Here is a 27,589-nt window from a genome sequence, read left to right on the forward strand (position 1 = left end):
GAAACCATATATATACTTTGTCCGCACAGATGTACAGTGGGGTTTATGTGCGTTTATGCATACGTTCTTGCGACATGTTTAATTTTTAGTGTGTTGGTTCATAAAGCGTATACTGTTCATTTGTCACGTTCTGAATGCAAGAAGTTTCCTGCAAGCAGTCGGTTGCTTTGATCCAAAACACTCAAGTTCCAGGCGCCTCTCTTGCGCCATTGGTCGTCGGGCCGGTTTCACGCACTGCCTGTTGTGTTTAATTTATGCATGTCACGGACGGCTATTTTCGGCGACACCGCGTCACGGCAATTAACTGGCGCCGTACTTCCCGACGGACCGTCAGAAACGGCGGCACATGAAAGGGAACCGATAAGTGCAAAATGGGGGTGCTCTCCTTAGAACGTCGCCGCCGACAGTTAATCCTTTTGTAACCGTGGCGACGTCTGCAAGGTCGTAGAAGGCCGCGGTATACCCCGTACAAGGATTAGACTACAAGACGCCCGGCTGAGAGCTAAGTGGTTGACCGTTCCCACGAAGAAAAGCGTGGGAAACGCTCTGGTGGCCAAGCCGTATGACAACAACCCGACAGGTTGTCACTCTCGCTAGTTGAGGACCCTCTCCCAATTAAAAAGGGGTGGGGTCAAAATATTTTTGGGGCGGAGTTTCCCATCAATTAAACGCGCATGATTGGACCCAGGTAGAGGTCTCTTGTCCCCAAGGAAGAGAGCGAGGAGACACGAGGGGGATTTAAGCGCAGGATTTTGCCCTGCTAGGCAGACTAGTCGCTGACCAAGATGGTGTAGAAACAGATCAACAAGCATCTCTTCTAGAAGTTTTTGGTGTGGCTCTGTATCGGCTGGCCACCTAAACTTAGCCGTTCGTCTAGCTGTGACGCGATATTAACGTCTGCAACGTAGACATCGGGACTTCGCTTCGAGTTAGCTCAACCTGCTCGAAGTCACCTGCAAGCACTAGCCTCCCGGAGCCACCAGCGTTGCAACACCGCCGACATCGCAGTCGTGCCAGAACTCTCTTCGACTTCTCGCTTCCGATCGTCGGGGACGCAACGCTGCCGGTCATCACACGTATGCCTTCACCCGTTTATATCTTCGAACTTTCTCCTCTGTAGTTCTGCTGTGTTAGTTTATGTAGTTTGTAATAGTTCTCTTTCGTAAGCTGATTTATTGTTTCTGTATATATTTCTTTAGTTGTATCAAGCGTCGATGTATTGTATTGAAGTGTTGTATTAGATCCCGTGTGCTGCAATATCACTAGAGTAAAGTTGTTTTGTTTTCTCACGTCTCTGATCTCTTCACTGTCTCTGCTTGCGTGCGGAACGAACCAACCTGCTGTCATTCCCGTCCGCCGACTTCGCGCTGGCGACGCTAGAGTGGCAGCTTGTAACAATGCATAATGATGAGCACTATAAGCACTATGACAGGAGCTTGTAAGCAGAGGGGAATATGTACAAGAAAACAATATACTGCAATAAAAGTTACTGCAGATCCATGAAGTGGATGCTGATGATGGAGCGAAGGTAGGTTCTGCATATGCCAACGCTGGAGTCGCCGATTAGTATATGTGGGACAGACAGAGGGACGGAACCAATTTTTCAAAATTACGCATTTAAATAGAACACAAAAAGTAGTGTTAACCATTCCATGCAATAGTCAGCAACATACATTTGGTCGCAACGTCGTAGAGTATACGTCGCCGTATATTTAAACTATAGAGTCAGCTTGGACCACCTGGAGATATACGCAGCGCGTGCGTATTGAATAATGGCCAGTGCTGCGTCAAAACTTCCAAGTCATCGATGAAAATGTTGACTGAGATAACGGGCGACACAGCACAAGAGAGCTATTCCCTTTCAAGTGTTTCAAAGGAAAATAGACCAATTCCTCCGTGCTGCCGTGGTGTAGTGGATAAGGTACTCGGCTGCTGATCCGCATGGTAGCGGGATCCCGGCTGAGGCGGCTGCATTTTCGATGAATGCGAAAACGCTTTAGGCCCGTGTTCCCAGACTGGGGTGCACGTTAAAAAACCCCAGGTGGTTGAAATTTCAGAGCCCTCCACTACGGCGTCTCTCATAATCATATGGTGGTTTTGGGACGTCCAACTCCGCGTATTAATGTTAATAGACAGATTAAGTTTCACTATCGTCAAGCCGTAGATGAAACTAAACAGGATGTATGTAAGAGTTGTCACTGTAAACAGTGATGGCGTAGTGAATGTGTAAAATAAACACAGCTCTTTCATACAGCTAGTCAAACCAGGATTCCATTAATTACTTGTTACGCTACTTGAAGAAATATGTTGGTTTGTTTTTTCCCTATAAGAATTGACTGCGTTATCATGTTCATTGAATATCGTGCAGTTCTTGTATCCAAACGTCCGAATCGGGGTATTTCTGAACGTTTCAGCAACACATCAATGGCGAACATGCAATCCATCAAAGACATAAAACAGCGCGAATGCCTAATATGCTTTTAGAAACGAAGAAAATCTGCAAACGAACACACAAGCCAAGTGTCGTCGACCATCTTCCGGTTTATGGTCCTGATGACGTCATATTTGCATAATATGATTGATTTTTGGGGTTCAACGTCCCAAAACCACCATATGATTATGAGAGACGCCGTAGTGGAGGGCTCCGGAAATTTTGACCACCTGGGATTCTTTAACGTGCACCCAAATCTGTGCACACGGGTCTACAGCATTGCCGCCTCCATCAGAAAAGCAGCCGTGTCACAAAGTTATGCAATCCTCGTTTCGCCCGCACGCCCCATCGTCCAAGGAAGGGTGCTTTTGTGTTGGGAAGACGACATCCGGCGACTGGCGACGCAGCGGCGGCGCCGCCGTGTCTTGCCTCCACCTGTACCGAAAGGAGAAACAGGTGTTCGAGGAAAAAGAAATGACCTCGAGAGGGGACGACGGGACGTCCCAAAAGAGTTTTGACTGCTTTGAAATCGACATTCGGCAGTTGACGTGCAGCCAGCAAGAAGTGCGGTCGTCGGTGTCGCGATCCTCGCGTAGGCGACGAGCATGGAGTGACCCGCGCAACGTATTGAGACGGCTCCTCGTCTACCAAGCTGGCGAGATCTTCAGCGACACCCCGTCAACTCCCCTACGTGTACCAAGAGCTGGCCTGGTCCATATAGAACTTTTTATTGTGACTTTTTAAACTGTTATTTTATTATAACCAGCTTTTAAATAATTGTAGTTGTGTGCGCTGCACTGCACTAAGAAATTCAGAAGCGCCACCATGATCTTTTTCATGTATTTTTTCTTGTATCTCCTTTGATTTCCATCATGTTGTTATTTTAGTTATAGTCCGCGTATTTGTGTTTTGTCTGTACCGATTGCAGTGTTCTTTTATAGCATAGTTTGTTACGTAGCTGTTCTTTTCTATCGCGTATCAGTTTTCTTCCTCTGTTGTTTTTATTAACCCCTGCTTTTGCCCTTGTTTTAATTAAATGCTTGTTCATTTTGTATTGAAATCACCGTGTTTGCTCTACGAGTGCGTCGGTCAGGCTCACATAACAACACACGTGCAACTCCGCACGGGTCTACCAACCTGCAAATAAATTTGAAATGTGCCACTTCGAGGCCTTTCAGGCGTCGCAGGCCGAAGCGTAAAGCGGAAGCCTGCGAGTCTGCCGCACGTCGATGTTTGATCGGCGGGGCCTCACCCGAAGTGTGTGACAAGCCGCCGCAGCCGGGAATAATAATAATAATAATAATAATAATAATAATAATAATAATAATAATAATAATAATAATAATAATAATAATAATAATAATAATAATAATAATAATAATAATAATAATAATAATAATAATAATAATAATAATAATAATAATAATAATAATAATAATAATAATAATAATATTAATAATAATAATAATAATAATAATAAAAGCTCTTGTGCTCTTTCAAACAAAAAAAAATGCTTGTTGAGTCAACCAGCTGTTCGTACGGGCAGGAACGCGACATTTTAGTATTTGTTTTGTGGAGGAAAACAACATCCAGGGCCCCGCCGCGGTGATCTAGGGGCTAAGGTACTCGGCTGCTGACCCGCAGGTTGTGGGATCGAATCCCGGCTGCGGCGGCTGTTGTAGGCCCGTGTGCTCAGATTTGGGTGCACGTTAAAGAACCCCAGGTGGTCTGAATTTCCGGAGCCCTCCACTACGGCGTCTCTCATAATCATATTGTGGTTTTGGGACGTTAAACCCCAAAAATTACATATCAAAGAACATCCGGGGCAGCATTCTAGCGGCTCCAGCGTTATGAGCAGTAATTTTACGTCGTGGTGCGAGGCAGCACCTGTTGAGCACCTCGAGGTAAATGATGATCGATTGTCAAAGGCTTGACGAGAGCTGCTGATAAGGTGGAGAATACATAAGCATTCACATTTTTTTTCCGCCAAAAATGCGCTTTTTCATTCATCAGAATTACTTTAAAATAATTGGCTCTGAATTCACGATGCTGGACGTTCTAAGAAACCCGCGATCCGTCGTTGAGATTCTTTGGCAATCTTTTATAAAAAAAATACTTCGGCTTTTTTGAAAAAAATGGCTCAAACACGATTGAGACAAGATAGACTTGTCTGTCTAGCATAACTCACAAGAAGCGCAACCGTTGCTGTTGTGTCTTGCGAAAGTTATAAAAATGTCCGGGTCTTCACAAGGCTCGCATCCTCTATACCTATGAGCCCCTGACTACCACCCCGGTCGACCACCTGACTTAGCACGCTGGATGCACAGGCCTTTGCCTCGACCACCTCTGGCCTTCATACGCAAAACTGAACTTTTTATTTTTATTTAAATCATACTGCACGGAATTCTGGTGCTAGTAAACGACAAAAAAATGTTGCGAAAAAGTGGAGCGAGCAGCGCTGAGCCAGATACGTTGACTCCGAACCTGAGTGTTCACCGAGCGCACACGAGCGCTGTTTCCGTTTTTTTGACGCCACAGCCAGTAGGCCTGAGTTCAGAAAACCAAACCTCTCGGTAGAATAAACTAAGAGCAAAATAGTTACAAAGATTTTTTTCTATAATCTGTTATATTTAGAAACAAAACAAGTAAATAGTTGAATATCGAAATATAGAGGGCATATTTTATTAAACAAATTGGGGGCACTCGACTCCATTCGCTACTCCAAATGAACGCTCGCAACCTAGTGGCCACGCCTGGAAACAGTGATAACAGGATCGATCTTGAAAGGAGATACGTTATCAGTTATCACGTTGCGCGAGTTGAGAAGTGGCCTCTTAGTTCCTTTATTCTTGCTACGCGCCGCATGCTGGAGCCCGAAAAGGAATTGATGATTGATATGTGGGGTTTAACGTCCCAAAGCCACCATATGATTATGAGAGACGCAGTAGTGGAGGACTCTGGAAATTTCAATCACCTGGGTTTCTTTAATGTACACCCAAATCTGAGCACATGGGCCTACAACATTTCCGCCTCCATCAGAAATGCAGCCGCCAAAGCCAGGATTCGATCCCGCGACCTTCAGGTCAGCAGCCGAGTATCTTAGCCACTAGAACACCGTAGCGGGGCCAAAAACAAAAAAAAAGAGAGAAAAAAAGTGATGTCCAAAGACCATTGGTACTGCAGTGGAAAGATGGCAACGTATCGGGCATCACTTCCCGAGAGATGCAGACGACGCACGATGGAGAACGTGCAAATCAGAGACTTGTGTATTGGAAAGAAGGTGAGGGACAATACCGCAGTTAGTTATCACTGATTCGCTTGCAATGACCTGATTCTCCTCAGCGGGTACACCTTCATTTAGCGCGTGTGCCTTCTTATCAACATTCGGGCTTCTTTAAGCGCGGAGTATACGAAATATGTCGCGTTGCGTGTGTGAGTGTATACTTCGCTTATGCTTCTTATCTGCGCAAGTCGTAGTTCTACCCATTCTCAAATTAAGCTGCTCTAATCTTTCCCCCAGAAAATTTTTTATTTCGCAAGTATATACAGACACACAAACCCACGCGCGAAGGTCGCGCGTGTGCAGCGTGCGTAAAAAAAAAGCTGTGAAATGTTCTGTGCCCTGCATGGTCATCTAAATCACGCAGAAGTGTGTACTTAACCCCGTCAGCCCCACACGCACGGAAAGAACATACACAGGACACGCAAGAACAGTCAACTGTCACAGCTCGACACTCGCCATATGGTGCTCAAACACGAAGACGGACGATCAAAGAGAACGCACAGGACACACGGGACGAACGCGAACTAATTGTCACAGTTGTTACTACTTGCTTGAACAGCATGCTGGAAGTGTAGACTATAATAGTATCGTCTCTTTGAGGAACACTGCGACGCGTGGACTGATCTTGCACTTAGGGCTCGCTCGGACTCAGACCCACTACATATTTCTTCAACCAAACTCACTCAGACTCGAGCTCACCAGAGTATCACTCACCCGGACTCACTCTGACGCAGACTCACAGTTCAATCTCAGTGAGGCTGAGTGGGTCGAATCATGAGTGAGTTTGCCGACCTGGGCTCGACTCTATACACACAATGCCCTGATACCGGGAATTCACCAGATAACAACCAAAAAGAACCCCCAATATTATGCATACCTTGCACCCACGTCACAGCTATCATGAATGCCAGTCGGCCATTGTGGGGAACCACCTGTACCAGTGATACCACGGAAGCGCTTTTGGTCGATTCCACGAAAGATCGAAAAACACGGCATACTTGATGCCTCCGATTTTCCTTGTGATTTTGTATACTATGCCCGTATGACCGAATAGAAACCACATCCTGCTTTCAAATAAAAAAAAAAACTTTTTGAACCAATGAAAAATCGACAAGCGTCGCCGGATGACGACCGCCGTTTTACAAAGAGTGCTTGTTCGTAGCAAAACCAGACGTAATGAAGAAATAGCCTACTTTATGTTTTCTTACTCGGGGCAACTTGAGTATTTTTAAAAGTTCTCGGAAAGAGCGGTGCTTTCGAAAGTGCTCGTTTTAGTTCGTAATTTCTGCTTCTGTGAATGCCACAGCATTCATATTTACAACGCTGATAGTTTATTTATTTATTACATACTTCAGTCCGTAGACCAAGCAGTTCTTTATGTGAATAATTATCGAATGCATTCGCATTGAGTAATTTTCGAAGTAATAGATTTTGTTGCTCAAAACATAAAAAAGAAACTGTTGGTCAAATTAAAGATCTAAAAAACCCACTTTCAACATTGCTCAAAATTACTCAGATTGTTTTCAGTGAAGTGCGCTATCATATTATGAAAAAAAAAAACATTTTGCATCGTTTTGATCTCAAAAAAAAAAAGCCTGATACAAATGTTCAAACATTGTTTTTTACAATACATCTCTTGTGCCAAGAAAATACAATAACACGCTTTCTCCCCTCTGATTTTACGAAAGAACAGTAATACGGTATTGTCCGCTAGTGTGAAGTGTTCTCTAAAGAAAAAAAATAAAGAACACGACTCCTTGGAAGAAATACATTTGACTATACATCTTGACGATTGTGCCCCCCCCCCCCCCCCCTTAAAAACAGACAAGAACAATCAACAGAAACAAACAGAACTAACAACTCTGGTGTTTATCCCCGTGTTCCTTGCACGCAATCGTTACAATGAAAGTTTTACAACCTGACCGAAGCGCATTTTTGTTTCAGTGCATTTCACTTGTTCACGACACTATTGCAGCGTTCGTAGACGAGCAGCATGCACCGTTTCATGTCTATGCATTTGCCCTTTGTTTCAGTTAACGTGCTAACACAAAACCAGTGGAGCTTGAGAAACTGTGTAGATGAATGTTATCTTCTGACACTGATAAAGTAGGAATCCACTAACGGTGACAGTGCGAGCACCGCAGCGCAACTTGAGGACCACCGCCACACATGCTTCGCCCGGCTTTGCCATTTTGCCGCTTTGCAGCACAGAATTCTTGGGTATAGGATAAGCAGGCTACATGATACATTCTTTTTAGGGGCGAAGCTCCTTATGGCATGGCTTGTGCGTCCCTCGTAGTACGTAACCACCAGTGGCACATACCCGAAATAGCGGTCCTTACGATTTTGACCTCCAAGGTGGTTCCGGTGAGAGATTTATTCTGTGCGTTGCTGAACAATAAAAGATAGTGTTCAATGCACATACTAATGGCTGCTAAGGGGGAATGAGAGACAGGAGCATTCGGCCTTTAGGTAACGCACACGCTGCGATCCCCATTAGCAGCTATTGGCATGTACATTAAGCACGATCTGACAAGAAAGGGTTGCTACGTTATACTCGCTGGGTGTAACCTCCTTGGTTTTAGAAAGGTTTAGCGAGCGTTGGGCCGCATAGCCATGAATACAGTGAACTAGTATATACCATGAACTCGAGGTGGTTAAAGGTGGGAAGTAAACCCGAAGCGCAAGCCGTAAGAAAGTGTGCATGTGCCACCTCCCGTTTAGTCCTTGAAATGTCCGCTGGATGGCGGTGCTTCTATATGGAGAATATATGATGAAAAGATGCGAGATGGTGGTACTTAGAGTGCTAAATAGATGGACGAACGGACACACAGACAGATGCATGGATGGACGCATGAACGGACGCAGGCGCGGATGCATGGACGAACGCAGGGACGGACGCACGAACAGACGCACGCACGGACGGGTGGATGGACGCATGGACGGTTACACAGACGTACGCAGGAACGGACGGAAGCAAGAACGAATGGACGGACGAATGCTTCGCTCCACTCCCCATCTTTCACTCCGTGGATATGCTGCCATTTTTTTTTGGGTATCTCAAGCCGACAAGTTATTCGGATGCGCACCGCATATATACCGATCGTGGGGGAGATCGAGTGCCCGGCCTCCGCGCCTGACTGTAGGTACAGTATAGCGTGCGTTGTGCGAGAACGCACAACGCACAGCGGTTTCATGCGGTCAGCGATTGAAGTGGTTAAGCAATTACAAGGCAAGTCGAAGAAATAAGTGGACCTACCTGCGAGATTGAGTGCTCCCGGAAATAAACTAAAAAGTAGTAGGAACTCTTTACACCCGTGAAAGGCGTCCTGTCATGGTATGTTTGCCAATGCACACCATGTTGGTGAGCAGCGTGGAAACTTGGGCAAGTTGGTAGGACATAACTGAATATACGAACAATGAAACTTAAAAGCAGTTACAGTGTAACTACGGTTGTTGAAAGTCAGCGCTCTTTCCTATTCTTGTATCTTTGCTTCCATAGTTACACTGCAATTACTTTTAAGTTGCGCTGTTCGTATATTCAGTTACACCAGGTTCACAGAAAGCATGCTTCGTCCGTTGTCAGGGCTACTGTCATTGAGATTTACGTTATCGCCGAGTCTCAAGCACTGATAGTGGCACGTGGTTCGAAAATCTGGAATTTCGGGCCAGCAAAAGTAAACTTATTGACAACTACTTTCTAGAATCTCGTTTCTTTTTCTGAAGAGACCAACCTTTTTAAATTGTCAAACAGCACAACAAATGATAAAAAACGCATTGAGAAAGTCCACTAATTAGCATCTAAGATACGAATTCTGTTCTGGCCGAGCAAAAAAAAAAAAGAAGGGCACAACTGGAGGGGCTGCCTTTAAATTGAATAATAACGAACACAAGCGAAGTCACGAACACTTCAAATGCGTTTCATGCAATGGGTTGTTGTTGTTTTTTCTTTAGGGAACACTGAACACTAGCGGAAAGTGCCTGATTGCTGTTATTTCGTAAAATCAGAGGAGAAAAAAGCGTGTTATCGTATTTTCTTGACACAAGAGGTGTAATTTACGTGGTAGCGAACTTTGTAATGTTTGAAAATTTAAAGGTTTGTTCTGATGAAAATGGTGCAACATGTTTTTTTCCTAATATGATAGCGCAGCTCTCTGACAACAATATAAATAATTTTCAGCATAATTTAGAGTGTTTTTTATTACAGATTTTCAAATTGACCAAAACGTTTGCTTTTTTATGTTTCGAGAAACAAAATCAGTTACTTAAAAATTCTTGACAAATGCGAATGCAAGCGATAATTATTCACATAAAGACTATCAGCGCTGTAAATTTGAACAATCTATGGCATTCACAAAAGCAGAAATCGTGCCCTGAAAAGAAGCAACTTACACAGAATAAGAAAATATAAAATGACTTATTTCTCTATTACTCTATTTGTGCTAATCGCAGACATATATGTGATATATATGGCTTGTGTCGGTGTTAGCATAATCGCGAATCGGTGAAAACGCACTCTTCGTAAAACAGTCGTCGTCACCCGGCGATGATTGTCGATTTTTCCTTGGTTCAAAAAGTTTTTTTCATTTGAAAACAAGATGTGGTTTCACGCTATTTAATGGTGCGTGCATAATATAAAAAATACAAGGAAAATATCAGACATCAACCAGACCACGTTTTCCTTTCGACCTTTCGTGAAATTGACCTCGCTGTAGACACAAAGCACTGGAGTGCTTGAAACGCAGAATGATGCATCGACACAGTCAGTGTACAAATCTCCTCCACCCAGCAAAGGTCACGCACAATCAGCGCCACAGCTCAAAGACGCCAAGCGCGAAGCGGAGCAGCTCAGTGGTACGTCGATCTCGACACCGACCATGCCGATGTCTGAGCATGGGGCGTCCACCTCGTATCACGCGAGCCCGAGAAACGTCTTTTGATTATTTTGTGACACGACAAAGAACGGCACAAATTGCATTCCTACGGCTAGTAACTTAAGTCGCGGTATATCAGACGGATCCCTATTGGCACTGGCGTACCAGCGCCGCCGCGTTGGTCATCTGGTGGGAGGCTATGTTCACTCGCGGTGACGACGGACTCCGCGACGGCTACCATATGAGCCTGATTTTGCTATAGGCGAAGTATTTTCACGCGGTTTTAACATGCAATGAATTCACGCCGCGGAGCGCGCTGCATGCGAGCAGAGCATCCGTGCCGAATCTGCAGTGGCGTGGCGAAGAAGCAGAGTGCATCGTGAAGTCACTGGTAAGACAGAATTTCGACGTAACATGAAGAGGAAATCCGGTAGAGGCAAAGCGAAGCAGTGCAGAAAAAAAGATAAGCTAGCAGGGAAATTTTCTCTTTTTCCCTTCCTTTATTTCTTTCACCTTGACTCGGTTCCTACTACCTTTTTTTCCTCTGTTTATTTCTATTTATTTATTTATTTATTTATTTATTTATTTATTTATTTATTTATTTATTTATTTATTTATTTATTTCTCTTTCTTTCTCTTCTCGCTCTTTCATTCTTTTCTTTCTCTCTCGCTGTCTCTCTATTTCTCGCTTGTTTCCTCCTCCTTTCTATTATTTCTTTTCAATTTATCTCTTTCGCTTTCTTCGATTCTCTCTCATTTTTTTTCTGAATCTATTTGTTTGTTTATTTATTCTAGCACCTTTAGGGTCCGAAGGTGCTACAGAAGACAGTGGGTAAGAGTATTTACAATAGATAATAAGAAAAGCAAGAGCAAGAATTAAAAAAAAAGATGCCAAGAGTACACATCGCACTTAACAGCCGCCTTAATAATAGTAACATCGGACACCTGAGTGATAGAGGAGGGTAAATGGTTCCATTCGTTCGAGCTAGTGGGAATAAAGGAATTGGGAAAAAAATAGAGCACTTTGTGGCGATGGTCTATTTGATAGACAGTATGGTTTGGAAAGAAGCTCTTGTTTTAATAGTAGATTGTAGAAAATTTTATAAAAAAACAAAACAACATCAGACACTTTCCTGCGCGAACAAAGAAGTCGAAGGCCCAAGGCTGTTTTCATAGATGATACACTAAATGTACGTGCATAGTCAGAGGGGATGAAACATGCACTACAATTTTGGACGGATTCCAAGGTTTGAACTAGTGCGTTAGTGCCGGGATCCCAAACAGTGCTTGAAATACTGGAGCCTCGGACGACTGAACAAGGGTTTTATATAAAAATGAACTTCAGAGGGGAAAGTACCATTGAGAAGGTACCCTATCAAAATCGATAACAACAGGATACACATTGGGGAAGTTATATTCAATAATTCAGGGAAAGGAAACAGCTGATGATAAAAAAAAGATTTAGAAAATGCACCACTCAGCACATAACAACACCCAGGACTCGATTGATTGATTGATACGTGGTGTTTAACGTCCCAAAACCACCATAAGATTATGAGAGACGCCGTAGTGGAGGGCTCCGGAAATTTCGACCACCTGGTGTTCTTTAACGTGCGCCCAAATATGAGCACACGGGCCTACAACATTTCTGCCTCCATCGAAAATGCAGCCGCCGCAGCCGGGATTCGATCCCACGACTTGCGGGACTCGGGACTCGAAATTGTTACAGCACTGCTGCCACTGAAAGGTATTATATTCCGTTTATGACCACCTATGACATTCCACAACCTTTTTCCGTTCGTTACAATTACAGAGGGAATATTTATTTCTTTAGCATTTTTTTCTTCTATGCTCTGGCTAGCTCTTTCACCTCCTCGTCTTCTTCTTCCTCACGCTAACTCTCCTTCCCCACACTCCGCGGAGGTCTAGTGGCTAAGGTACTCGGCTGCTGACCCGCAGGTCGCGGGATTGAATCACGGCTGCATTTCCGAAGGACGCGGAAATGTTCTAGGACTGTGTGCTCAGATTTGGGTGCACGTTAAAGAACCCCAGGTGGTCGAAATTTCCGGAGTCCTCCACTACGGCGTGTCTCATAATCATATGGTGGTTTTCAAATCAAATCAACCAATACTTTTGCACCATCTTCCTACGCTCTACAATATAAGGATTTGCTGAAGAAATATGAAGGACGCAATCCGCATAATCGAAAAAAAAAGAAATGGGACAGGATATGGCGTCAACTTGCACCTAGTTTTATTTGATAGAAAGCTACTTTTTATACGAGTGCAGACTTGTCCGCAGTTACAGTTGCGCAGGACATGGGCAAAAAAATTCCACGCTTGAAGAGCCACTCACCACTTGACGTTCAAAGACAAGGGGGTGCTTTTCTCCTCTCCTTCGTACATGCTATGCATCCTCCTCGCCTCTTAGCTCTTTAAAAACACGTGAAACATGTCAGCACTAAGCGCTATGATTTAGCGCTTCTCGACTGCGCGCCGTTATCACCGCTTGCGCAGTCGTAAACACCCAAAATAACGTGTGATCGGTAGATCGTGTACGATATCTCATGCGATGCAAGGAAGAACGGATGGGCGGCAGTCTGGCAAATCAGTGCAGGAAACAAATCACATTTCGTATTTTACGTATAAGAAAAAATCGAGAGCATGTACGCTGTAGACGTGACGGGAACTACTGTCTACGTCACAGAAGTGCACAAGGACAAGATATATCAGGAGATTGATAATTGATTGATTGATTGATATGTAGGGTTTAACGTCCAAAAACCACCATATGATAGGGGAGACACCGTAGTGGAGGGCTCCGGAAATTCAGACCACTTGGGGTTCTTTAGTGTGCACCCAAATCTGACTATATCAGGGAAGAATATTGCGGTAGTTTTTTTTGTATTTTCAGAGCCTGATGAGTAGCCCCTTAAGACATCATGAAAGCAAAACGACCAAAAATATTATGAACGTTAAGCGAGATATCTGTATCAGTGACACGTCCGTCAACCTGCGTAAATCTGAAGCGCAATTTTTTGATGTCTTCCTTTCATGATGTGTTAAGCGTGGAATTTTTTCACCCATGTCATGCCAACTGTAACTACACACATGTCACGACACCGGTGGCACGACACCGGGGGCACGACACCGGTTCCGGAATGGAGCGCTTACCCTGTCTGCTCTTACAGGCTTTCCTGCTGATTTCTACTCCAGACGTGCTGCCTGATGCCGCCTTTCTGTGCGGCGTCACTTCATGCTCCGTGGAAATACCAGTGCATTCGACGATACCGCCAGGAGTGGATAATCATCAGTTCCTACACCAGCAACCATGGTCATCGACTACGATAATCAACGCCACTATCTTCGGGGGAGGCACCGCATATAAGCATTTTCCCGAAGAGGCTTGCTTGGGGCACGACACCGGTTCCGGAATGGAGCGCTTACCCTGTCTGCTCTTACAGGCTTTCCTGCTGATTTCTACTCCAGACGTGCTGCCTGATGCCGCCTTTCTGTGCGGCGTCACTTCATGCTCCGTGGAAATACCAGTGCATTCGACGATACCGCCAGGAGTGGATAATCATCAGTTCCTACACCAGCAACCATGGTCATCGACTACGATAATCAACGCCACTATCTTCGGGGGAGGCACCGCATATAAGCATTTTCCCGAAGAGGCTTGCTTGGGGCACGACACCGGTTCCGGAATGGAGCGCTTACCCTGTCTGCTCTTACAGGTTAGTTATTTAGACCGCTCTTGCTGTCCCCGCAGCAGCAATCGTTGCTTTCTTATGGTGTCGTGCCCAAGTGAACTGTTCCTTATGTTTGAACGCTGTAAGAATTGGTTTCGCATGTATACCAATAGCCTGCTTTTATTGCTATCCGGTGACGTTGAATCTAATCCCGGTCCTAACACAAACGAAGTTCTAACTACCGTCCTGGCCACTGTCCAGAGGATAGATTCCAGACAAGAAGAAATACTGAATGATCTGCGCGCCCTGAAACTTTGGCAGACATCTGTTGATGACGAACTAAAGCAGATATCCTCCCGGATGCATGCCGTGGAGGTGGACGTTATGGCTTTAAAGCAAAATGATGGTTCATCGACTTCCTTGTCACAAATTTCCGGCGTCAACATATGCGAAAAAATAAAGGCTATTGAATCGCGATGTGAAGATGCCGAGAACAGGTTACGACGTTCTAACCTGCTTTTCTTTGGCCTACCTGACGAACCGTCTGAGTCCTGGTTCTCATCCGAACAGAAAGTTATTCAATTATGTTCGGAGCACCTTGGCATAACACTTCAATCCTCGCAAGTTGAAAGAGCCCACAGGCTTGGAAGATACAACTCTGATAAGTGCAGACCGATCATCACAAAGTTCGCTTTCTTTAAAGACAAGCACAGCATCATGGAAATGGGCCACAAACTGAAGGGCACGCTCTTTGCCATCCGTGAGGATTTTGCTCCGCAAACACGGTTTGCTAGGAAAAAGTTGTTAGAATTCGGAAAAGCTAAAAACGTGCCTTTCAAGCTTTCAGTCGATAAACTGCGAATCGATAACGTTACTTACGTGTACGACGCAATCAATGACAAAATAACACCTGCATCGCAATAGCTCGCGCGTAGGTCGGCTACGCACACACTTGCAAACAATTTCCTGCCACATGCTGATCCCATTCCGTACAAGAACTTCACTTTATCATACACCAACATACGCAGTATTATTTCAAAGCGTACTGAGTTGTGCTCTTATCTTGAAAACAGCAACTGCGATATCTTGCTGCTTACGGAAACTTGGCTAAACCCTAATATCTCAGATAGTGAAGTTTTGCTTGACTCATCTGATTTCCATATTTTCAGAAAAGATAGGATAGGTAGAGCTGGTGGGGGGGTACTTATTGCCATAAAAAGTCATATCACATCTTTTGTGATTGACATTCCGTCACGGTTGGAAATTGTTTGGGTGTGCTCCTCATCACATGCATCCAAAACAATTTTCGGAGTATGTTACAGGCCGCCAGATTGCTCGGAAAGTTTTGTTACAGATTTGCACGACAACTTGACAAATTTGCGCTCTAAGTTTCCTAAAGCTGACGTTTTCCTCTTGGGCGATTTCAACTACCCTGAAATTGACTGGTCCAATCTAACTTCCCTCTCACGCAATTCCAGAGAGTTCCTCGATCTAACCCTTGACTTCTCTTTTGTTCAATTAATTGACCAACCCACGCGCCAACACAACATTCTTGACCTGCTTCTATCGTCAGCTCCTGAAAAAGCTACATCAACCTTATATCTAGATGGTCTCAGTGACCACCGTCTCATTCAGGTATCTATTAGCTTACCTGCATCCAAGCCTTATGTCTCTCCAAGGCCAATACTTGATTATAAAAGAGGTGATTATCAATCCATAAATCAGAGTTTAGTTGACTTCTCTCACTCATTTATGGCCTCTTTCTTCAACCGCTCAGTCAACGAAAATTGGTGCCTTTATAAAGAAAAATTGTTGAGCCTGGTGCATGAACATATCCCTCGCTTGACAATTCGCGTAAATACATCTAAACCATGGTTTACCCGTACACTTCGCACCCTTCGAAATAAAAAGAAGCGTCTTTTCAGTAAGGCAAAGTTATTGCAATCTTCGGTAGCATGGGCGAAGCATCGTGATTCTGATAAGGTTTATTGTCATGCTGTGCGTCAGGCGAAACACAAGTTCTTTTCACATGACCTACAGTCACTTTTAAAAAACGACCCTAAGAAATTCTGGAAATCAATCGCCCCCACACGCTCTAACACTCGTATCACGATTTTGAACAGTGCCGGTGTTACGGTCTCTCCTGAATCTTGCCCAGTGGTGTTTAATAATTACTTCACTTCAGTTTTTACGAAAGAAAATTACACTAACATGCCTCTGCCACCTACATTTCAGTATCGTTTTATGGATCCTATAGAGATTAATCCTGCAGGTATCTCTTCCCTAATTACAAATCTCAAGACGTCCACATGTTCAGGTGTCGACGGCATAAACTCTAAAATCTTAAAGCATACCGTTGTTCCGTCTAGTACCATTCTCGGTCACATCTTTCAGCAATCGTTACAAACTGGCGAGATTCCATATGACTGGAAAATCGCTAAGGTCATTCCGGTCTTCAAATCCGGGGACAAATGCCTGCCCAGTAATTATCGTCCCATATCCTTAACGAGCATCCCATGTAAGCTACTTGAGCACATTATTTCTTCACATGTTGCATCACACTTAGAACAAAACCAATACTTTTTTAAAAATCAGCACGGCTTCCGCAAAGGACTTTCCTGTGATACACAGCTTATCGAATTCACGCATGAGATCTTTAACAATATGGATGAAAATTTACCAACAGACAGCATATTCATCGACTTTTCTAAGGCATTTGACCGCGTTGCACATTGTCGTTTAATAGCTAAAGTATCATCTCTGAACTTAGATTCACTTACAGTCTCTTGGATTAGGAACTTCCTGTGTTTTCGCAAACAGTGTACTGTAATTGATAACATGTCTTCCCCTCTCTCGGAGGTGACATCTGGTGTCCCTCAGGGGAGCGTTATTGGCCCTTTGTTATTTTTAATTTTTATCAATGATCTTCCCTCAGAAATCACGTCATCAATTCGCCTCTTCGCGGACGACTGCATAATCTATCGCAAAATCACTTCACCATCAGATCATACAGCTCTGCAGCAAGACCTTGATCGTGTAACCACATGGTGCTCAGATTGGCAAATGTCATTAAACGTTGATAAGTGCAATCAAATGACCTTCACTCGAAAGCGCTCACTCTCAACATTTCAGTATTTCCTTGATGGTAGCCCTCTAAGACCTACTTCATCTTATAAGTATCTAGGCATCCATCTGGCATCGAACCTTTCTTGGGCTAGTCATATCAACAAGATTACTGCTGACGCGTCACGAACGCTTGGTTACCTAAAACGCAACCTTCGTGATGCACCTCCTACCACACGCAAGCTCGCTTACCAAACACTCGTGCGCCCTAAACTCGAATACGCTTCTTCTATATGGTCACCTGACCAAGATTATCTATCCCGAAGCCTGGAATCGGTTCAAAACCGCGCTGCTCGCTTTATCACCGGTAACTACAGCAGGCATTCTAGTGTAACTAAAATCAAGCAGTCGCTCTCTCTTTCCTCTCTCGCCTCCCGCAGAAACATTTCTCTTTTATGTCTGTTGCACAGAATCATCAACAGCAAGCACAGTTTTTTCTTGCCACTTCTCAAACCTCATCGATATTCCCGTCGTTTGCAGCATAACCTCAGTTTTCAGCGTCTATACGGGCACACTAACGCCTATAATTCATCTTCATTACCACGTGCCATTGTACTCTGGAACAATCTTCCTGAAAATATAGCAAACGTGAAAGAAACCGAGATCTTTAGAGGCTTGCTTGAAAAACTGCCTCTTGAACTCTAGTTGTGTGCGCCTTACCTATTGTACTCCTGCTAGTTTCTGATTCTTAACGCGGTCGCCTCTAACACTGTAACGCTTCTTGTATTATATAGTTATGTTGTATCGTTTGGAATTGTATAACGTTATTGTTTGCTATTTCTCTCATCTGTATCTTTTTTGCGCAGCCAAGTGCTTTTTGGCTTTTATAGAAAAATATTTCACAATTTTGTATTGTATACTTGCGTATTATCGTTCCGAATTATATAATGTTATTGTTTGCTGCTTCTTTCGTTCTTTTCTATTTTTACGCAGCCAGACTTTTGCATATGTATATATTTTCATCGCTCTTTGAAAATCAAAATGTACCCCCCCCTCACGCAATGTTCCCTCGTGGAACCCGTGAGGTACTTGTATAAATAAATGTCTCCATGCATATAAAAAAAGACCTTTTAAAAAAATAAAGATAGTTGCACGTTGACGCCCTATCCTGCCCCCTTTCTTGTTTTTTTTTGTCTGTGTGAGTTGAGTTTTCATTATTTCGTTTGTAAAAATCAACTAGCCCAACAACATGTTCTAGTAATATAAAAGGGCATGCTATGTTATACTAGCGTACCTGGATAACAAAGGGGTTTGAAACGCCCGCCTTCGGATCGAGGGTTATGCAGGTTCGAGTCCCGTCTCGCGAAGAACCAGGACTTTTCATGTTTCTATTCGTTTATATCCCTGTCCTCGTTTTATTTTCTCTCTCTCAGTCATCACGGTTATTACAGGCCACGCCGAAAAAATCGGCGCACGTATTCTGGCAGCGCAGGAGACGAGGACTAAAAGGACGTACAGTGCACATGTCGGTTCATGACGACGATCAGTTCTGTTTCTGACTGACGAATTACAGCGAGCTTCGACAGCTTCACTGTTCAAAGTGGAGGTGGTTTTGTCAGCATGCACTCGCTACCGCACTTCAGAGATATAAATTATGTGGTACCTGTAGAATATGTTACCAAGCGTGGCTGACAGCCGTATCTTGTCATCTTATGCGTGTACTGATCACGATTTTCCGGTGCATATTGATGTGCAAAACGCAGTAAAGAATGAGTGTTGGTCAGCACCGTGTTTGTCTCCTGTCGTATTCGTACGGTTTATTGCGCTGTTTCATCGTCGCAGTTCGAACTAAACAAACTCTCCGCCCTCCCCCACCACCCTCCCCGCCCTCACACAAACATGCTCGCGCGCTTGGAAAAGTCACGATGATTCGCGATGAGGAACAAACAACTACTCTACAAGGTAGTTGCTTTTGTCTTCGTTCATCGTCTTTCAACATCATCATCATCATCATCATCATCATCATCATCATCATCATCATCATCAGCGTGACTACGTCCACTGTAGGACAAAGGCCTCTCCAATGTTCCGCCAGTTAACCCGGTCCTGTGCTAGCTGCTGCCAATTTATACCCGCAAACTTCTTAATCTCATCTGCCCACCTAACCTTCTGTCTCCCCTTAACTCGCTTGCCTTCTCTGGGAATCCAGTAACTTACCCTCAATTACCAGTGGTTATCCTGTTAGCGCTACATGCCGGGCAATGTCCATTTCCTCTTCTTGATTTCAACTATGATATCCATAAGCCCCGTTTGTTCCCTAATCCACTCTGCTCTCTTCTTGTCTTTTAAAGTTACCCCTACCATTTTTTTCCATTGCTCGCTGCGTCGTCCTCAATTTAAGCTGAACCCTCTTTGTAAGTCTCCAGGTTTCGGCTCCGTAGCTAAGTACCGGCAAGATACAGCTGTTATATACCTTCCTCTTGAGGGATAGTGGCAATCTACCTGTCATTGTCTTTAATCGACGTCAGATCCACGACCAAGTACGACGCCTACAAATTTTCTAACATTATCGAACCACACTTGCCCTACTAGAGGGCATTTTCTTGTCCTTAACGCACACTGCTACTCTAAACAACCAACGCTCGTCTGCTCTGCGAATTATATTATCTTTCCAAGTTCACTTATTCACCTTAATTTAAACTAAGATCCCGTATGTTCCTCTGTGATTCTCCCTGCGACTGCTCTTTTCCTCTCCACTATCGTTACACCGACCATTTTCCCTTTTCATCGTTCAATACGTGGTATTTTGTTCTTACGCCAAGTTTATTTGTTACTTTGCTGGCAGGTTGTTACCTGTGGAATGCGCTGATTGCGTACGTTCGTGTTCAAAGATAATGACAGTGGTAGGTTTTCATCTAGATAACAGTAATTTGTATACGGAAGCTTTTTTGTGGGTTATGCTGTGCATTACAGGCAGGGCCGGAATTGGCCTCGTTTAAGAGTGCGCATTCGCGAATTTTTGGTGCATTCCACGTCTTTGATGCCGAGAACAGTTTTTATCGGAGAATGCAAAGATTCACAACGACTAGAGCGGGTGCTCTAAAATAAATGTATTCCGGTCACGCCCGGGCTCACGCCGCCGACGGCGATTCCATTGAAGCTCCGCGTCGGAGCTGCGAGTGTGCTGAAGCCGTTTCCAACAAACAGACGCCGCCTTCCAGGCGAGCATCACCAGGCCAGCATTGAATGAGGTCAGACTTAAGGGGCTTGGTCAGGCTCGCGAACGCTCTCTTAAGTGTAGCCGCACCTCCCAATCTCACCCCGGCCTTCTTTATTTTGTATAAATGAAAATTCTACAAAAATAACTAGAGAGAAAGAGAGAGAGCCCTCTAATAAAAATGAAATAGACTGGACTGGCGGCACGCCTAGCATGTTTCTAGAGGCTATTGTGATTATAATTAAGCGTAGGACATACAAGGGTAGCTTAAGTGTAAGCGAGTTTATTGTTAATGCTATTTGAAGCTGCACACACCCATTTAAAGAACCATGACATGAAGCAGACAGCATAGACGCTCTTTTCAACAAGAGCATCGACGAATATAAAATGAGGTTAGGTCGGCAGGTTACTTTCTGAGAGTTTTCTCTGACGCCTACATAAACTTGATCCTTACTCAAAGCTCCAACTGGAATCAGGAATTTACAGCCGTAGTGCAGCGTTGTTGTTATGCCTCTAGGTCGGGGTCGCATTGACGATCGAAAGCAGGCTCGTCCGACGTCAGAACGGCTCCGTACCTAGGTATACGACTCCCGATGGACTGAAGAAACTTCTGAACATGTCTTGCGCTCTTGTTTTTCTAACGATGCTTTTTTCGGACGGCATTAAACTAGCATGACTTGAGGCCTTTGTAAGAAGCCAGAATGCTTCGATCATGGCCGCTTTATTTGCTGGTGCAGAAAGTAACAACCGCTTTGCTGCAATAGTTGAATTCTGCAGGTCTCTGGGACCAATTGTAGACCGGACGTGCACCATAATCTCTAAGCACGACTAGGACTCTATCTCTCACTCTCTTTCCTTCTTTCTCTCAGCGCATCACGTTCTCCAGTGTAGCCTAGCGAATCTCACTACATTTGGTCCCTTACCTTGATGCTGATTCTCAGGAAATTTTCCCTAACATTCTCATCAAGAATGTGTGAACATGAGTGTGTGATGCAAAATATTATACAGGTTGTCCCAGCTACCCTTAACGTGAGTTTGAAAATATGCCGTTGCACTATATGAAGACGCGACCAAATGCGTGTTGCTGAATACTGCATGCAGCAAGTCACACTATATTTTCTGTTTAGCGAAGCACGTAAGTAGGCAATATTAATTAACAAACTTTCGAAGCCACGAAGTCAGGTAGAAAATTTCACGTAGAAAGTTGTCGACCCGTTTCACGTCCGACTATAAGGTATTTAAATTTCTGTCTAGTATGTAGTAGGGTTTTTCTATTTGCTGCAGATTCCCACGAAATAAAAAAAGCAGATGATGTAAAGCACACAAACACATGCACACACTATATATATATATATATATATATATATATATATATATATATATATATATATATATATATATATATTTTAAAAGCTCTTTATATATATATATATATATATATATATATATCTTTTATAAAGCTCTTTTTTGCCCCACACCGAACTGCCAGTGCCAGGAGGCGCCGTCTGGTCGGGAAGAATGCGTTAGTGAAAGGAAGCATACACAGACCACTGACATCAGAAAGGTGAAGGGGAGAAAGGGGAGAGAGATGAAGTGGAAGTGGAAGGAAGAGTGGATGGGGGGCGCCCGAGGGGAGTCCACCTTATATGCTTTTTTTCTATTTTTTTCTTTTTTCTTCTTTTTTTCTGTCTTTTTCCTTTTTCCTTTCCCTCTGATTTGAGATTGTATAAAGCTGAGCACCAACAAACTGTACTTTTAATCCTGATGAAGGCCAGACTCTAGGCCGAAACGTCGAATAAACCACGTTGTGACCGCTCACGGAGGATCTACTGAACTATATATATATATATATATATATATATATATATATATATATATATATATATGCAGGCATGGTGGTTGAGTGGCCGTAGCGTTGCATATAGTCCAGTAGATCCTCCGTGAGCGGTCACAACGTGGTTTATTTCGACGTTTCGGCCTAGAGTCGGGCCTTCATCAGGATTAAAGGTACAGTTTGTTGGTGCTCAGCTTTATACAATCTCAAATCAGAGGGAAAGGAAAGAGGAAAAAGACAGAAAAAAAGAAAAAGAAAAGAAAAAAAAGAAAAAGAAAAAAGAAGGAAAAAGTAAAAAAGAGAAAAAAAGATTATAAGGTGGACTCCCCTCGGGCGCCCCCCTTCCACTCTTCCTTCCACTTCCACTTCATCTCTCTCCCCTTTCTCCCCTTCACCTTTCTGATGTCAGTGGTCTGTGTATGCTTCCTTTCACTAACGCATTCTTCCCGCGCCTCCTGGCACTGGCGGTTCGGTGTGGGGCAAAAAAGAGCTTTTTTAGGAAGTTCTAAGCCTTTACCTACTCGGAGCCCTGTCAACATTTCGTCGTAGAAAGAGAGGTACCGCGTATTGGGGCAGAGGCTGGTAAGCGGGCATGTTAGGAAGTTTTAAGCCTTTAACTACTCGGGGTCCCGTCAACATTTCGTCGTAGAAAGAGGGGTTCCGCGTATTGCGGCAGAGGCTGGTAAGCGGGCGCAATGCGAATTCCTTGCCCACTTCTGGATTACGCGTGCAGTGGGGGCCTCCCGGCTGTGCACAGGGTTGCTGTTGGGCATGGCACAATTGATTGGGTAGTAAAATAAAACAGAAAACAGACGACAGCTGCACTTAGGAAGAGTAGTTACACTTGGAATTGTTTTGAGTTTTCTAGTGCCCTTCGCAGCTGCCGTGCCGTGAACTCAGTTACTATTTTCATTATAACCGTAATTGTTTTCTAATGCTTTAATTACTGCAAGTGTTCCAGGATTCTCATTTATTCCTCTATTGGGAGTGTTAAATCGGTGGATAAGGTAAGACTCTCGTTGTTCAAGTTCTCAATTTGATTTAAATCCCGTCACTAAGAGCATTACTGATACTTTGTCGAATGCATGGTCGGGAAGATTTACATGTTTTGATAAAGGTAGACTTGGGGCTGATTTCGCATGGGCTCTGTGATTATTGAAGCGAATCCTAAATGGTGTTTCTGTTTGTCCGATGTACTACATACCACACACGTTGCATTCGAGTAGGTATACCACATCAGAGGAATCGCATGTTAGGTTTCCTCGTATGTTAATCGAAAACTTGGATTGTGTGCTGGTTGCTTTGTGTGTTTCTCGCATCACCTTACATACAAGACATTGTGGCTTTAAACAAGGTCGGCATGAATTATTGGGGGGTGATGTGTTCATTTGAGAGTGGACAACTGTGTCTTTGAGGTTACGTGGTCGTCGGTAAACGACGCCTGGAGCAGATGGAAATGCGCGTTTCAGACGTTCACATTGTTCCAGAATGTTGTAATGTCGTTTAAGGATTTTGTTTACATTGGGGAAGTTTGTGCTGTAAGTCAAGCAGAGGTTTGTTCGTTGTGGGTCTTCTTGCGGTGGTCGCTTCATAAGTAAGTCTTCATGCTTTAGTTTTCTCGCTTTTTGAACAGCGTCATTAATTACATGTGGGGGGTATTTTTTGTTTCTCGAGCATAAGTTTTAGCCTCTGTGAGCTCGTGTCAAAGTCAGCGTCTCTAGAGCAGATTCGCTTAAACCGGATTCGCATACACCACGTTGTGACCGCTCACGGAGGATCTACTGGACTCTCTCTCTCTCTCTCTCTCTCTCTCTCTCTCTCTCTCTCTCTCTCTCTCTATATATATATATATATATATATATATATATATATATATATATATATATATATATATATATATATATATATATATATATTCGCTTAAACCGGATTCGCATACACCACGTTGTGACCGCTCACGGAGGATCTACTGGACTCTCTCTCTCTCTCTCTCTCTCTCTCTCTCTCTCTCTATATATATATATATATATATATATATATATATATATATATATATATAGTCCGTGAAACAATAACTTGCCGTGAGCAGGGATCGAACCTACGACCTTCGAATAACGCGTTCGATGCTCTTATTCGAAGGTCGTAGGTTCGATTCCTGCTCACGGTAGGTTATTTTTTCACCCACTTTTCTTTCTTCTAATTTACATTACACTTGTTCTAATAACTTCCCCTATACATTCCTTGGCATTATTGTCTGTTAGGTTTCATTAATATTGTGTCGAAAACACGGAAAAACGAGCCCATAGGTATACACTTTTTTCCCTGATATATATATATATATATATATATATATATATATATATATATATATATATGAAAGTAGATGCGCTTTCACATAACAACTGTTTATTGTGCCGACGTTTCGACAGGCACCCTGTCTTTTTCAAGGCATTATTATGCCTTGAAAAAGACAGGGTTCCTGTCGAAACGTCGGCACAATAAACAGTTATGTGAAAGCGCATCTACTTTCATATTTATAACCTTGTGGCAACCGAATTTATTCTTCTATATATATATATATATATATATATATATATATATATATATATATATATATAATTTTATGCGTCTTCGTTCCTTCATGAGTTAGTTAAATAAACATATCTAAATAAACAATATTTTAGAACACAAAAAACACTCTAACTCCAGGCAACGGTCAGCAACATACATTTGGTCGTGTCGTAATTGGGCGTGGTGGCATATTTTTAAACTCACGCTTAAGTTAGGTGGGGCACCCTGTAGGTATACGCAACGCTGGTAAATCATGCAGTACCATCTGATGCATTCAACACGAAGAGGCCAAAAGCCTTTGCTACAGCCTTTCGTATGACATTTAGTGCGGCTTTTGAAAGTAGTTAAATCGGTCAATCAATAGAATTATCGCAGCGTAGCCGACAAGAAATGGCAGCTTCAGTTTTCAGTTACCTTAAAGAATCCTTTTATGACGGAGCACTCGCCTAACACTATTTATGTTGACAAGCTTAAGACGCAACGACATACTATATAATGTCCAAAGTTTAAGGCTGCGGCACCAGCTCAATTTCCCTTTTTTACACGTCCTTGAGTTGCAATGCTTCTTGCAGTGTTTGCCAATAAACTCGCCCATCTGTTAATAAATTTCGCCTGATCTCAGCGACGTGTTTTCAAAGGCTCTCCTATTGAATATATTTTTCTTTCATGATAATTTATGAACATTGCTATGGGAAGTAAGCCTAATATATAACCATTCGACCTGTAGAGATATAGTTTGATAATCTAGGATGACTACAACCCCATTTGAAACGTATTGCATGTCTAGGGAGGAAACTAAATAAAAAGTGATGCGGTATATGTAGAATGTAATAAACGTGTGATAAATCTGACCAACAGGAGCTAAGCTTCTTAAGCAATGTTATGAGCCCCTTTCGTCGACATCGCTCAACTATCATCAGCCCAGCAGATCTCGGATCACCGTTTGAATCGGCTCAAGAAACAGACACTTAGCAAACATGCAGAAACCTTCTTGCCTTCTTCCTTTGTATGCATCCATCCTTCCAAGACAAGAAGCTTTTGATTCAGTGCCACATGAGGTGATCTTTTTCGCACTTTTGGGGGCAGGAATTTTGGGACGGCTGCCTAATTTTGTGCGTAACTTTCTATCAGAGTGCAAAATAAAAGTAGTCGTTGGAGGAGCAACAAGTGAATCACACAGTGTTAAGTGCGTTGTCGCTAAAGGCAGAGTTTCTTCGCCGCTTCTGTTCTACAGCATGCTTGCCGTACTTTATGCAAGAATATGAGTTCCCAATAGGCATTGCAATTCGCGCTGGCGGCATCGCAAGCAGTGTTGATCAGGGGTCCTTCACAGCAGGTACAGGATTTTGGAGAGAGTGCCGAATACGTGTTCACACTACTTAGAAGAAGTTGGTCTACAGATTTCACCTGTAAATCAGCCGCCATTGCTTACCATCACTGGCAACGCGCTCGACGAAGCAAGCATGAGCCGGTTGTACGTCAAAGACCCACTTACATATTGAGTGCAACAGCATCGTTACCTGGGTGTAATTATCGATGATTGTCTGTCTTGGCACCCTCCCGTTACCTCCACGAGGAGCAAATCACAGTCACTCCTCAAGTGTGTGGCCGCCTTGACTGATAGTAGCGCTGACTTCGGCCAGACCACGTCACTACATGTGATTGATTTGATTGATATGTGGGGTTTAACGTCTCAAAACTACCATATGATTATGAGAGACGCCGTAGTGGAGGGCTCCCGAAATTTTGACCACCTGGGGTTCTTTAACGTGCATCCAAATCTGAGCACACGGGCCTACAACATTTCCGCCTCCATCGGAAATGCAGCCGCCGCAGCCGGGATTCGATCCCGTGACCTGCAGGCTAGCAGCCGAGTACCTTAGCCACTAGACCACCGCGGCGGGGCACGTCACTACATGTGTATTAGCTTTACAGAACGTTTGTGACTACCGATCCGCTAGTGTCTTACTATTTCTGCGTGCACCGCCAGATCTCCGCCTCGTTCTGACACCACCGCAAGTATACTATACGTTGCAGCCCCCCCGCTGGGAATGGCGGCGTTCACGTCGGCGGTCTCCAGGAAGCTCATTTGTACCATAACACCGCGGACAGTGGTGACACCAATGCCTACTTGCTCAGCAGCGAGGAAAGGTCTGATGACGACTTTCAACTTGTACAAAGCCGTAAGGCGGAAGCGTAGAAATACCGAGTCCCCTGTGACTTCAGGCAAGCCATCTCTGAAATCTACGCGGGAGACCGCAGTCAGTACCATCATTTCGTACCATAACTTACTGCCGATCCCTTCAGACGACTTTACAGGCAGTCGGTCTCGGTGCTTCTCGAAGCAATGGTGCAAATTGAAGTAAATGACGTGAGAGTGAACTCCATAAAGAACGTTCTGGCAATCGACGTTGCACATGAGACAGCTGCGCACACGAAGTAGCATTACAAAACTTGATGGCATAAAAGTTCGCTTGTACATCACTCTGGTGTCATGGACTACTAGTGTCATGGACGAATGGGACTTTTCTATTTCCATCACAGACTTGGCCAGTCTTGTGAGGCTAGTGGTTGATGATATAAACATAATACGTATGTCTCACATGAACAAGTCGCACTGTATAA

General features: G+C 43.7%; 2 protein-coding genes across 2 annotated transcripts in view; one reads left to right on the forward strand and one right to left on the reverse strand.

The window, feature by feature from the left end:
• Nucleotides 1–27,589, reverse strand: part of LOC142777498 (uncharacterized) — a 101,025-nt gene that overhangs the window by 52,028 nt on the left and 21,408 nt on the right. The gene's annotated exons all lie outside the window — the stretch shown is intronic.
• LOC142777497 (uncharacterized) overlaps nucleotides 13,733–27,589 on the forward strand; it is a 42,229-nt gene continuing 28,372 nt past the window's right edge. Inside the window, exon 1 of the mRNA XM_075881977.1 lies at nucleotides 13,733–14,324. Coding sequence (XP_075738092.1) covers nucleotides 13,749–14,324 — 576 coding nt within the window. The 5' untranslated portion in view covers nucleotides 13,733–13,748. The remainder of the gene's footprint in view (nucleotides 14,325–27,589) is intronic.

Source organism: Rhipicephalus microplus, chromosome X (assembly GCF_043290135.1).
Source record: "Rhipicephalus microplus isolate Deutch F79 chromosome X, USDA_Rmic, whole genome shotgun sequence".
Classification (NCBI taxonomy): domain Eukaryota; kingdom Metazoa; phylum Arthropoda; class Arachnida; order Ixodida; family Ixodidae; genus Rhipicephalus; species Rhipicephalus microplus.